Source organism: Piliocolobus tephrosceles, chromosome 14 (assembly GCF_002776525.5).
Source record: "Piliocolobus tephrosceles isolate RC106 chromosome 14, ASM277652v3, whole genome shotgun sequence".
Lineage (NCBI taxonomy): Eukaryota > Metazoa > Chordata > Mammalia > Primates > Cercopithecidae > Piliocolobus > Piliocolobus tephrosceles.
The window spans coordinates 8,263,508-8,276,262 of NC_045447.1; the positions used below are offsets into that span (position 1 = coordinate 8,263,508).

The 12,755-nt window shown below is 45.9% G+C and overlaps 1 protein-coding gene across 2 annotated transcripts in view; it reads right to left on the reverse strand.

The window, feature by feature from the left end:
* The window catches only part of GPR107 (G protein-coupled receptor 107), an 84,419-nt gene extending 72,494 nt beyond the window's left edge, over window positions 1-11,925 (reverse strand). For both annotated transcript variants that reach the window (XM_026457161.2, XM_026457160.2), the window contains exon 1: window positions 11,553-11,925. In XM_026457161.2, coding sequence (XP_026312946.1) covers window positions 11,553-11,693 — 141 coding nt within the window. In that variant the 5' untranslated portion in view covers window positions 11,694-11,925. The remainder of the gene's footprint in view (window positions 1-11,552) is intronic.
* Window positions 11,926-12,755: the final 830 nt, after the last annotated feature.

Consider the following 12,755-nt stretch of genomic DNA (forward strand, 5'->3'; position numbering starts at 1 on the left):
AGTCTGGGTGACAAAGCAAAACCCCATCTCAAAAAAAAAAAAAAAAAGATATACTATTTTGATGTATTTGCTCTTTTCTTCCTCACTTTAAAACCAGTTGTTTTATACTGACAATTCTGTTATTTTAACTAAATGTCAGAACTTTTGCAATTACTTCATATTAAACTGCTTTCAGTCATAAAAAAAAAGAGCAATGATACCTCAATTTAGTTTTTCTTATAAATTGAGTTTTAGAAAGTAAGAAATACAGTAACACTTAACTGAGCTAGCTTCGGCTCGCCAACTGGTGGTCTACAGACTGTACTAACCCACACCATGTTATATATGGCCAACACAGTGTTATGTTTTACTTTTGTTTTAAATTTGAATTAGTTGCCAACAGATTCCACGTAAAAACATGAAATTTCCAGCTTTTCTTATTTAAAAAAAGAGAGAGAGAAAAAAAAAAAGCCACAAGATCCAGCGCTTATAGGCCACGTTCCAGTACAATAAGAACCCATTCTCTGGAGCAAGGAGCAGGGGCCGCTGTGGCAGGAGCCTGTGCTCTTCTGCTACCCCTCCCGCTGCAGTCTCACTGAGCCAGCTGACTTACAAAACCAAGCTGGCTTCTAACCGCATCTTGAGTTTGTGACCACTGATCAAAACAAAAATCACATCCAAAAGGTAAGCAAAAAGTACCTTCAGGCACCACAAGCAATTTCTCTACTAATACAGAAAAAAGAAAACAAGAATAAGACTACCAATCATGGCTGGGCTCGATGGCTCACATCTGTATTCTGAGCACTTTGGGGGGCTGAGGCGGGAGGATCACTTGAAGTCAGGAGTTTCAGCCTGGCCAATATGGTGAAACCCCATCTCTACTGAAAATACAAAAATTAGCCAGGTGTGGTGGTGCCTGTTGTAATCCCAAATACTTGGGAGGCTGGAGCAGGAGGATCACTTGAACTTGGGAGATAAAGGTTGCAGTGAGCCAAGATCAGACCACTGAACTCCAATCTGGATGACAGAGTGAGACTGTCTCAAAAAAAAAAAAAAAAAAAAAAAGGTGGGGGGCGGGGGAGCTACCAGTCATTAGCTGCCTTCTATTAGTGGTAGGAGAAACTAACCTAAGAAGTTTAATATTATAATTCTTGGCTCATTGTACATACATAGCAATTCACACATGGAATGGGGTCAAATCCACTCATATAACCAAAATCCACCAGCTAAGCACATGAAGTGAGAGAAGAGCTACACAGAAGACTGAGGTGCTGGCAAACGGGCTATCCTCTCAGTCACTGAGGGCTTGAGGCACCCACCGGAAGCTTACCCAGTGCAGGTAAAATGGAAGGTGTGCTAACCTGGGTTCAAATTCTGACTCCTCCACTTATTTAACCAGAGCTCCATTTTCTTAATTTATAAAGCAGGGATAATAACATTTATCTCAAGGGGCTGCTATGAGGAGTCGATGAATAAAAAGCATCAAATATTTAGCACAGTCTCTGACTTATCACAGATGCTTTAATAACAAGCAGCTATTTCTATCACTTAAATTTTGGATTCTATACTATCACTTAAATTTTGGATTCTATAGGACACTTCATTTTCCCCAAATGAGCTCAAAACAGTTATCATTAGCTCAGTAGTCTCAACCTTTCTGTGTACACAGCACGGTCTCATTATACTAGAACTCTCTCTGCATACTTAAGAGGGAAGAAAGATTTAAAAGGACATGTCAACACCATCCCCCTCAGTGTCACATTCTCCCAGTTCTCCTCCTGTCCTTCCATCCAAGTCAGTTTGAATAAGCTGCTGGCTGCCATAACCAAGCTCTTTCCTACACTCCCAAGATAAAGGTGCTGGGCTTGACCACACACTGCTGTGACAGTATACTGTCTCCTTTTCTACGCCACTGGGTCCACATGGCCAACTAAAAATTCTGGACAGACATGGCTAACCTATGGATGGACATGCGCCCAGTTGTGGCAAACATTCACTTTTCATACTGATCACAGTTTTGGAAGCCTGCCTAGGAAAGGTTTGAGATTTACCACAACGGAGCAGCTAATAATCAGTGGGCCCGAGACGAGGCACAATCATCACCATCATTATCATCATCGTCATCGTCATCCTCACCATCATCATCATCGTCATCGTCAATGGGCAATCATAATAATCAATGGGCATGAGATGAGGAAAATCCTCTTTTATTCTTTTTAAATTTATTTTTATTTTTATTTTTCTTGAGACAGAGTTTCACTCTTGTTGCCCAGGCTAGAGTGCAGTGGCGCAATTTCAGCTCACTGCAACCTCCGCCTCCCAGGTTCAAGCGACTCTCCTGCCTCAGCCTCCCAAGTAGCTGGGATTACAGACATGTGCCACCACACCTGGATAATTTTGTATTTTTAGTAGAGATGGGGTTTCACCATGTTGGCCAGGCTGATCTCGAACTTCGGGTGATTCACCCACCTTGGTCTCCCAAAGTGCTGGGATTACAGGCGTGAGCCACCGCGCCCAGCCAGGAAAATCCTCTTTTAATTTCCCAAAACTTTCCAGATACTTTTGGATGGGAGTGAATAAATGCATCCCTCCCTACTCAGAATTCAGAAAGCAGTATGTAAAGTGAGGCTGCAGCCAATTAATTAGGAAAGATCCACTGCATAAAGCTGGTGTAATCAGGTGGGTCCTGATCGACTGGCACCAATTCTAGAGTATTTGTGCAAAGAAAGATTTTACTTACTTACTTACAAACATCACCGTTTTTTTTTGAGACGGAGTCTCACTCTGTTGCCCAGGCTAGAGTGCAGTGGTGTGATCTCAGCTCACTGCAAGCTCTGTCTCCCAGGTTCACACCATTCTCCTGCCTCAGCCTCCCGAGTAGCTGGGACTACAGACGCCTGCCACCACGCCCGGCTAATTTTTTGTATTTTTAATAGGGACGGGGTTTCACCATGTTTGCCAGGATGGTCTCGATCTCCTGACCTCGTGATCCGCCCGCCTCGGCCTCCCAAAGTGCTGGGATTATAGGCGTGAGCCACCGCACCCAGCCACATCACTGTTTTTTTGTTTGTCTGTTTGGTTTTTTTTTGTTTTGTTTTGTTTTGTTTTTGAGACAGGGTCTCACTCTGTTGCCTAGGCTGGAGGGCAAGGCACCATCTTGGTTAACTGAAACCTCCACCTCCCGGGTTCAAGTGATTCTCCTGCCTCAGCCTCCCAAGTAGCTGGGACTATGGGCACCTGACACCACTTCGGGCTAATATTTGTATTTTCTGGTAGAGATGGGGTTTCACCATACTGGCCAGGCTGGTCTTTAACTTTTGATGTCAAGTGATCTGCCCGTCGTGGCCTCCCTAAGTGCTGGGATTACCGGCATGAGCCACTGCACTAGGCCTACAGACATCACTTAATGGTTTATTTATTTATTATTATTATTATTTTGAGATAGAGTTTCACTCTTGTTGTCCGGGCTGGAGTGCAATGGCGCAATCTTGGCTCACTGTAACCTCTGCCTCCTTGGTTCAAGCGAATCTCCTGCCTCAGCCTCCTGAGAAGCTGGGATCCACGCCTGGCTAATTATTTGTATTTTTAGTAGAGACGGGGTTTCACCATGTCGGCCAGGCTGGTCTCAAACTCTGGACCTCAGGTGATTGACCACCTCAGCCTCCCAAAGTGCTAGGATTATAGACATGAGCCACCGTGCCTGCCTGCAAACATCACTTGATGGCTAAACACGTTCTCTGAAAGTTATTACTCAAAAATAAAGTAATAACACGTTCCTATGATGGTAGAGTTTTGGGGTGAGATTATTGGTATATATTGCATTCGCTTCCTAAGGCTGCTGTAATCAACCACAGAAGTTTGTTCTCTCACAGTTCTGGAGGCTACAAGTCCAAAATCAAGGCATCAGCAGGGCCACGGTCCCTTTAAAGGCTCTGGGGAAGAATACTTCCTTGCCTCTTTCAAGCTGCTGGTGACTACCAGGATTTTTAACATTCTTGGTTTGTAGCCACTTCACTCCAGGCTCTGCCTCCACCATCACATGGCCTTCTTCCCTCTGTGTATGTCTCTGCACCCTCTCCTCTTTTTATAATGGCACCTGGCACACTGAAAATAGGGCCCACCCTAACCCCATATGACCTAATATTAACTGCAAAGACCCTATTCCAAATAAGGTTACATTCTGAGGTTCCAAGCAGACATGAACCTGGGGGGACACTAGTCAACCCAACACAAACAAATCCATCCTCTTACTCACTTACACTGAAGTGTTCTAGTGCTTAATTACGTGACCCATATTTTTGTTACTCCGCAACTAAACAGATACAGAAAGGGATAAAGAAAAGTTATTTTATAGTTCAGATATAATTTATTGACACCTAGTTTTTTTCTATTAGTTACAAAAAGAATAAACCCTGGCTGGGCGCAGTGGCTCATGTCTGTAATCCCAACACTTTGGGAGGCCGAGGTGGATGGATAACCTGAGGTCAGGGGTTGGAGACCAGTATGGCCAACATGGTGAAACCCTATCTCTACCAAAAATAAAAAAATTAGCTGGGCATGGTGGCGCACGCCTGTAGTCCCAGCTAGTTGGGAGGCTGAGGCAAGAGATTCTCTTAAATCTGGGAGACAGGTTGCAGTGAGCCGAGATTGTGCCACTGCACTCCAGCCTGGGTGACAGAGCAAGACTCTCCAAAAAAAAAAGAATTCCAGGAAGAAAAAAATCTATATAGCAGTAGTAAAGGGAAGCAATAAAAAGGAGAGAAAAAAAAAAAAAAAAAAAAAGACAAAGCAATCACTGGAATTTTCCAGGGCTGTTTTATCAAATATTTTATTATACTACACTGGTATTTTCAGAAGGAAGCACACTGGCATACATGCCACCAAACAGCAGTCACTAAAAAAGGTATATTCGATGCAGAGTGTGGAAACTTAAAAAAAGAAGAAAAACATATAATAGGAAAAAATAATTAAAAACTCAAAATTTTTTTAAATAATTAAAAAAGCATTTTATAGCTGGGTGTGGAGGCTCATGCCTGTAACCCCAGCACTTTGGGAGGCCAAGGCGGGCAGATCACGAGGTCAGAAGATCGAGACCATCCTGGCTAATACGGTGAAACCCTGTCTCTACTGAAAATACAAAAAATTAGCCAGGCGTGGTGGCAGATGCCTATAGTCCCAGCTACTCGGGAGGCTGAGGCAGGAGAATTGCTTGAACCCAGGAAGCAGAGGTTGCAGTTTGCTGAGATCGCGCCATTGCACTCCAGCCTGAGGGACAGGGTGAGACTCCGTGACCCCCTCGCAAAAAAAAAAACAACAACAACATATTAACTGATCACGCTGCGCGTGGTGGCTCACGCCTGTAATCCTATCACTTTGGAAGGCCAAGGCAGGTAAATCACCTGAGGTCAGGAGTTCGAGACCAGACTTACCAACATGGTGAAACTCTACCTCTACTAAAAATACAAAAAATTAGCAGGGTGTGGTGGCAGATGCCTGTAATCCCAACTACTCAGGAGGTTGAGGCAGGAGAATCACTTGAACCAGGGAGGCAGAGGTTGCAGCGAGCCAAGATTGTGCCATGGCATTCCAGCCTGGGCAACAAGAGCAAACTCTATCTCAAAAAAAAAAAAAAAGACGTATTAACTGATCACAGTATGAGGATGTGATTTAGATACTGACTTTTCAAAACCTTTTCAATCCATTTATGACCAATGAAAATCTGAATCTGATTTGACATTATATGATATTAAGGATATTTTTGTTATAATGGCATTGTAGTCATGTTTTTAAAAGAGCTCTTATTTTTTATAGGTAATACCAAAATATTTATGAATGAAATGATGCAATGCCTTTGATTTGCTTTATTTACTTATTTACTTTATTTTATTTATTTATTTATTTATTTTGAGAGGGGGGTCTCACTCTATCGCACAGGCTTGAGTGCAGTGGCACAATCTCAGCCCACTGCAACCTCTACCTCCTGCATTAAAGTGATTCTCCTGCCTTAGCCTTCACAGTAGCTGGGATTGCAGGTGCCCACCACCGCACTGACTAATTTTTGTATTTTTAGTAGAGACGGGGTTTCACCATGTTGGCCAGGCAGGTCTTGAACTCCTGACCTCAGGTGATCCACTTGCCTTTGCCTCCCAAAGTGTTGGGATTACAGGCACAAGCCACCACACCCAGCCAATTTTCTTTAAAATAATATAGGAAGACAATGACAAATGCTGATAACAATAAGAAGAAAGGGAACTCTCATAAATTGCTGGTGGGATGTAAAATGGTAGAGCCACTTTGGAAAATAGTTTGGCAGTTTCTTAAAAAGTTAAACATAAATAAACCACATGACCCAGCAATTCTACTCCACTCCTGGATATCATCCAAGAGAAATGAAAACATATGGCCCCACAAAGCCTTGCATGTGAACATTTATAGCACCATCATTCATAAAGGCCAAACAGTGGAAACACCCCAAATATCCATCGACTGGTGAACCGCTAAGCAAAAGAAGATATATCCATGCACTGGAAGGCCATTCAGCAGTAAAAAGGAATGAATTACTGACACATGGCACAAAAATGAATGAAGCTCAAAAAAGAAAGAAAGAAAGATGGGCACAAAAGCCTACCTATCGGTTGGGCGCAGTGGCTCACACCTGTAATCCCTGAACTGTGGGAGGCTGAGGCGGGCAGACTGCTTGAGGCCAGGAATCCGAGACCAGCCTGGCCGACACGGCAAAATCCTGTCTCTACTAAAAATACACAAATTAGCTGAGCGTGGTAGTGGGTGCCTGTCTGTAATCCCAGCTACTCGGGAGGCTGAGGCAGGAGAATGGCTTGAACCTGGGAGGTAGAGGTTGCAGTGAGCCAAGATAATGCCACTGCACTCCAGCCTGGGCAACAGTCTGAGACTCTGTCTCAAAAAACAAAACAAAACAAAAAAAACCCTACCTATCCTGTGATTCCACTTACATGAAACATCCACAAAGGGCAGGTTTATAGACACAGAAAGTAGATTAATGGCTTCCTGGGACTAGTGGTGGGAATGGGAATTGATTCTAAACCAACATAAGGGATCTTATGGGGTGACAGAAACGTTCTGTGGCTAGAATGTGGTCACAGCTGTACAACTCAGTAAACTTACTAACAATCATTGTATTATACAGTTAAAATGGGTGATCTTATGGTATGTAAATTATACCTCAATAAAGTTGTTCTTAAAAGGCAAGGAGTATTTCCTGCTGACAGGTCTTTAAAAAAATAAACAAAAATAATAAACAGCCAGGAGCGGTGGCCCACGCCTGTAATCCTGGCACTTTGGGAGGCTAAGGCAGATGGATTACCTGAGGTTAGGAGTTCGAGACTAGCCTGATTAACATGGCAAAACCCTGTCTCTACTGAAAATACAAAAATTAGCCGGACGTGATGGCGCATGCCTATAATCCCAGCTACTTGGGAGGTTGAGGCAGGAGAATCGCTTGAACCCGAGAGGCGGAGGTTGCTGTGAGCAGAGATTGCGCCATTGCACTCCAGCCTGGGTGACAAGAGCAAAACTCCGTCTCAAAAAATAATAATAATAAATAAAAAGGCAAGGAATTTAGGGAAAGGTCAAAAGAGATGGAATGTGAGAAGACTGAGAAAGCCAGAAGAATGGTGGAAAATGTAGCATGGAGTAAGAATAAAAATATAAGAGGACTAATTTCTAATTTTAAAAATAATAAAAAATAAGAACAAGAAATTGATGTATGTGGGGATGAGGCAGAATTAGCCACGTGTTGATGGTTATTGACGGTGACAGGCAAATGGGAGTTCATTATACTATTCTATCTACTTTAGCACATTGGAAATTCTCCACAATAAAAAGTTTGTTTTGCTTTGTCTTTTTTTTTTTTAAGAACTGGGTTTTCACTCTGTCCCCCAGGCTGGAATACAGTGACGCCATTACAGCTCACTACAGCTTCTGACTCCTGGGCTCAAGGGATCCTGCCACCTCAGCCTCTCTAGCAGCTGGGACTACAGGTATGCACCACCACGTCTGGCTAATTTTGTTGCTGTTGTTGAGATGGGGTCTTTCCTGTCACCCAGGCTGCAGTGTAGTGTCGCCATAATAGCTCACTGCAGCCTCCAAATCTTGGCCTCAAATGAGCCTCCCTAAGTGCTGGGATTACAGACGTGAGCCACCAGCACCAGCCAGGTTTTAAGAGATCAATACATATTCCTGGTACTCAGTGACCTCTTCATGCTATCCTTGCTATTATGGGTCTCTAATCTGATCAAGTATCCTATTTCACTCAGTCTCAAGCAAAAGAGACAATCTAAAGTTGCTGCTCTGACAGGCTCTCTTCAAATGATTTCCATTTCCTTGCGCAAGAACTCAGAAGAAGCTTGCCCAGGATACCTGAGGCCCAGGACAGCTTTGAATGCGGCCCAACACAAATTTGTGAACTTTTTTTTTTTTTTGAGGAGTCTCGCTCTATCACCCAGGCTGGAATACAGTGGCGCTATCTCGGCTCACTGGAAGCTCCGCCTCCTGGGTTCCCGCCCTTCTCCTGCCTCAGCCTCCCGAGTGGCTGTGACTACCGGGACCTGTCACCACACCCGGCTAATTTTTTTTATTTTTAGTAGAGATGGGGTTTCACTGTGTTAGCCAGGATGGTCTCGATCTCCTGACCTTGTAATCCGCCCACCTTGGCCTCCCAAAGTGCTGGGATTACAGGCGTGAGCCACTGCGCCCAGACAAATTTGTGAACTTTCTTAAAACATTATGAAATTATTTCATAATTTTTTAAAGCTTATCAGCTATAGTTACTGTTAGTCTATTTTATATGTGACCCAAAACAATTTTTCATCTTCCAATGTGGCCCTGGGAAGCCAAAAGATTGGACACCCCGACTTAGGATGTCTATTTTATTTTATTTATTTATTTATTTATTTATTTTTTATTTTTATTTTTTTGAGGCGGAGTCTCGCTCTGTCGCCCGGACTGGAGTGCAGTGGCCGGATCTCAGCTCACTGCAAGCTCTGCCTCCCGGGTTTATGCCATTCTCCTGCCTCAGCCTCCGGAGTAGCTGGGACTACAGGCGCCCACCACCTCGCCCGGCTAGTTTTTGTATTTTTAGTAGAGACGGGGTTTCACCGTGTTAGCCAGGATGGTCTCGATCTCCTGACCTCGTGATCCGCCGTCTCGGCCTCCCAAAGTGCTGGGATTACAGGCTTGAGCCACCGCGCCCGGCCTATTTTTTTATTTTTTTGAGATGGAGTCTTGCTCTGTCGCCCAGGCTGGAGTACGGGGACGTGATCTCGGCTCACTGCAACTTCCTCCTCTGGGTTCAAGCGATTCTCTGGCCTCAGCCCCCCAAGTAGCTGGGGTTACAGGCACCCGCCACCACGCTCAGCTAATTTTTGTATTTTTAGCAGAGACGTGATTTCACAATGTTGGCCAGGCCAGTCTCCAACTCCTGACCTCAAGTGATCCACCCACCTCAGCCTCCAAAAGTACTGGGATTACAGGCGTGAGCCACTGCACCTGGCCAAGTTTTGTCTACATTTCTACACACACTTTTCTGGAGAGAGGTTCAATAGCTCTCAACAGATTCTCAAAAAGAGCCAAAATTCACTTACCCCACCCCCACTCCTGTGACTGAACCATATTAATCAGGATAATTTTTATTTACAAACAACAAAAGTTGTTACCAAAAAGCATGGTTGTACGGATCTAGTCAGGCTTTTATTTATTTATTTTCTTGGCACAGAGTCTCGTTCTTTCGCCCAGACTGGAGCGCAATGGCACAACAATCTCTGCTCACTGCAATCTCAGTCTCCCAGGTTCAAGCAATTATCCTGTGTCAGCCTCCTAAGTAGCAACCGGGACTGCAGGCATGTGCCACCATACCCGTCTAGTATTTCTGTTTTTAGTAGAGATGGGTTTCGCCACGTTGGCCAGGCTGGTCTCAAACTCCTGACCTCGGGTGATCCACCCACCTCGGCCTCCCAAAGTGCTGGGATTACAGGCCTGAGCCACCACGCCCAGTCATGTCAGGTTTTTAATTTCATTCTGTATTCTTTAAATTCTACATTAACAAAATATAATGCTTCACAGTTTGCTAAAACAATGTGTTTTTACAAGACAAACTTTCTATAGTTCCACTTCTTTTTTTTTTTTTTTTTGAGATAGAGTCTCATTCTGTTGCCCAGGCTGGAGTGCAGTGGCAGGATCTAGGCTCACTGCAAGCTCCACCTCCCGGGTTCACCCCATTCTCCTGCCTCAGCCTCCTGAGCAGCTGGGACTACAGGCGCTGGCCACCAAGCCTGGCTAATTTTTTTTTTTATTTTTAGTAGAGACAGGGTTTCACCGTGTTAGCCAGGATGGTCTCGATCTCCTGACCTCGTGATCTGCCCGCCTCAGCCTCCCAAAGTGCTGGGATTACAGGCGTGAGCCACCGCGCCCGGCCTACAGTTCCACTTCTTAGAAGAATGTACGGTATGAAAATAATGTACAAGAGTTTGGGTCATAACAATTTACTTTTCTATGTCTCTAATTTTCTGTTTCTCTATATCTTTTGAGAAAGGGCCTTGCTCTGTCGCTCAGGCTGGAGTGCAATGAGTAATCAGGGCTCACTGCAGTCTCAACCTCCTAGGCTCAAGTGATCCTCCTCCTGCCTCAGCCTCCCCAGAAGCTGCAGGCGTGTGCCACCACACCAGGTTACTTTTTAATTTTTTGAAGAGACAGGTTTGGGGAGGGGGTCCTTACCATGTTGACTAGGCTGGTCTCGAACTCCTGGGCTCAAACAATTCTCCTGCATAGGCCTTCCAATGTTGGGATTACAGGCATGAGCCAGGGCGCCTGGACAATTTCCCAGATATAGTAACCTGCTGAACCACCTTAGGGTGCGTTTCAGCCTTAGAGGTGTTTTCTCTGCTAGTTATAAAGCAAGATCCAGGGGGTCATTCTAGGTTTATCAAAAATCTCTCTTCCCTAGACAATGACGGGATAGAGGAAGAAAAAGCAGGCCCTTTGATTAGAGACACATTTTAATGCTGGCTTTAAATTCTCAGTCACGTGTTTTAAGCAAGATTTGAAATTCCTTCCGAAGAGTCTCGCTCCAGAGAGCGCCCTAAACCAAAATGGGAAACTGAGGCTAAGGTTCCAAGTACCTTCAAACCGCCGGTACAGTGCAAGGGCACGGAAGAGCAGAGACCGCGGACAAGGAAAGCCAGCATAAAAGCTGGAGGGGAGAACGGAGAAGGGCGAGCGGGCTGCCAAGAGTGAGGAATTCAGGCAAGCCAGCAGGGATTTAAGAGCAGCCTCCCGAGTCCGTGGGGGCTACGCCACAGTTCAGCCCCTTCCCCTCCCTCAGCTCGAGTCTTCCCGCCCCTGCCGGTCAGCCTCAGGACCCCAGCGCCGCCCAGACCCGCCTTCCCCACAGACCCCGCCACCTGTCAGTTTGAAAGGCCGCGGCCAGGGACAAAGAGGTGGTCCAGTGGCTCAGAGGTCCCCAATGGGCCAAAGTTGCCCTAAAACCCGGGGGAGTGGCCTCGGCCTCCGCCCCCCGGCCCGGCCTTGCCAGGCTTTACCTTGAGTGCCAGGTGATGGACGCGGCCCAGGCCAGGCTCGGCCAGCAACTGCAGCAAACCCAGCATCGGGAGCAGTCGGAGGCCCGCGGCCAGCCTAGGACGGCGGGAGGCGGAGGAGGCGACGGGCGCCAGAGCGGCCATGTTTGTTCCAGCATCACCAGCCGCTTCCTCTCCTGCCCACTTCCGGGGTTAAAGGGCGCAACCGCCGGAAGGGCCCGGGGAGCGCGGGTAGGCGGCTAGCTCTGCTGAGCCTGTGGTGGTTTTCCTGGAGATTGCGACCTGGGAAGTCGCCGAGGGGCCTATGCTGACCACCTCGGGGCCCTTCGATTGGCCCTCTCGTGCAGACTTTCAGTTTAGCCCAAAGAGATGAAGCAACCTCTTGGCGGTTGCCATAACAACGGCGGCAGAACCCAGACCAGCCCGGGCCTCACCTCTGCCTCGCAGAGCCTTGGAAGCGACCTTGGGCTCTGGGGACCCCTGATCTCAGGGTCGGAGGATAGGGTGTGTCAGCCGCACGGTGTCTGGCCACTGATTGAACTGATTTCACTGACTGAACTGATTTCACTGAGCGTTGACTTGGAGCGAAATATCTAAAAATTCCTGGCTTGCCGTAGGGGTCCTGTGGTTTTTTTTAATAGGCGCTTCAAACTCAAGTATCAGGTGAAGTGGTTGCAATAATACGATTTATTGAGCCCTTATGAGGAAATTCGTTAGGCCTTTTGTTGTATTTAATTTTTGAAACAATTTGATGAGCTAGGAGGTAGGTATTATCATTATTCCTACTTTACAGGTAAGCAAACTGAGGCTCTGAGAAGTAAGTCATTTGCTCCAGGTTGAGCTGGGAATCACCTGGAAGCTGTTAACTCCTGTGTTCTGTTGCCTCATGCTATTTCATCCAATCCTGAGTCTGGGTCTTAACATTTTTCTCTTAATTCTGTATGGACACTTTCTTTGCTTTTAGAACATATGGGAACTTCTTTTTTTTTTTGAGACGGAGTCTAGCCCTTGTCACCCAGGCTGGAGTGCAATGCCACCATCTCAGCTCACTGCAATCTCTACCTTCCGGGTTCAAGCGATTCTCCTGCCTCAGCCTCCAGAGTAACTAGAATTACAGACCTGCACCACCACGCCTGGCTAATTTTTGTATTTTTAGTAGAGACAGGGTTTCACTATGTTGGCCAGGCTGGTCTCGAACTCCTGACC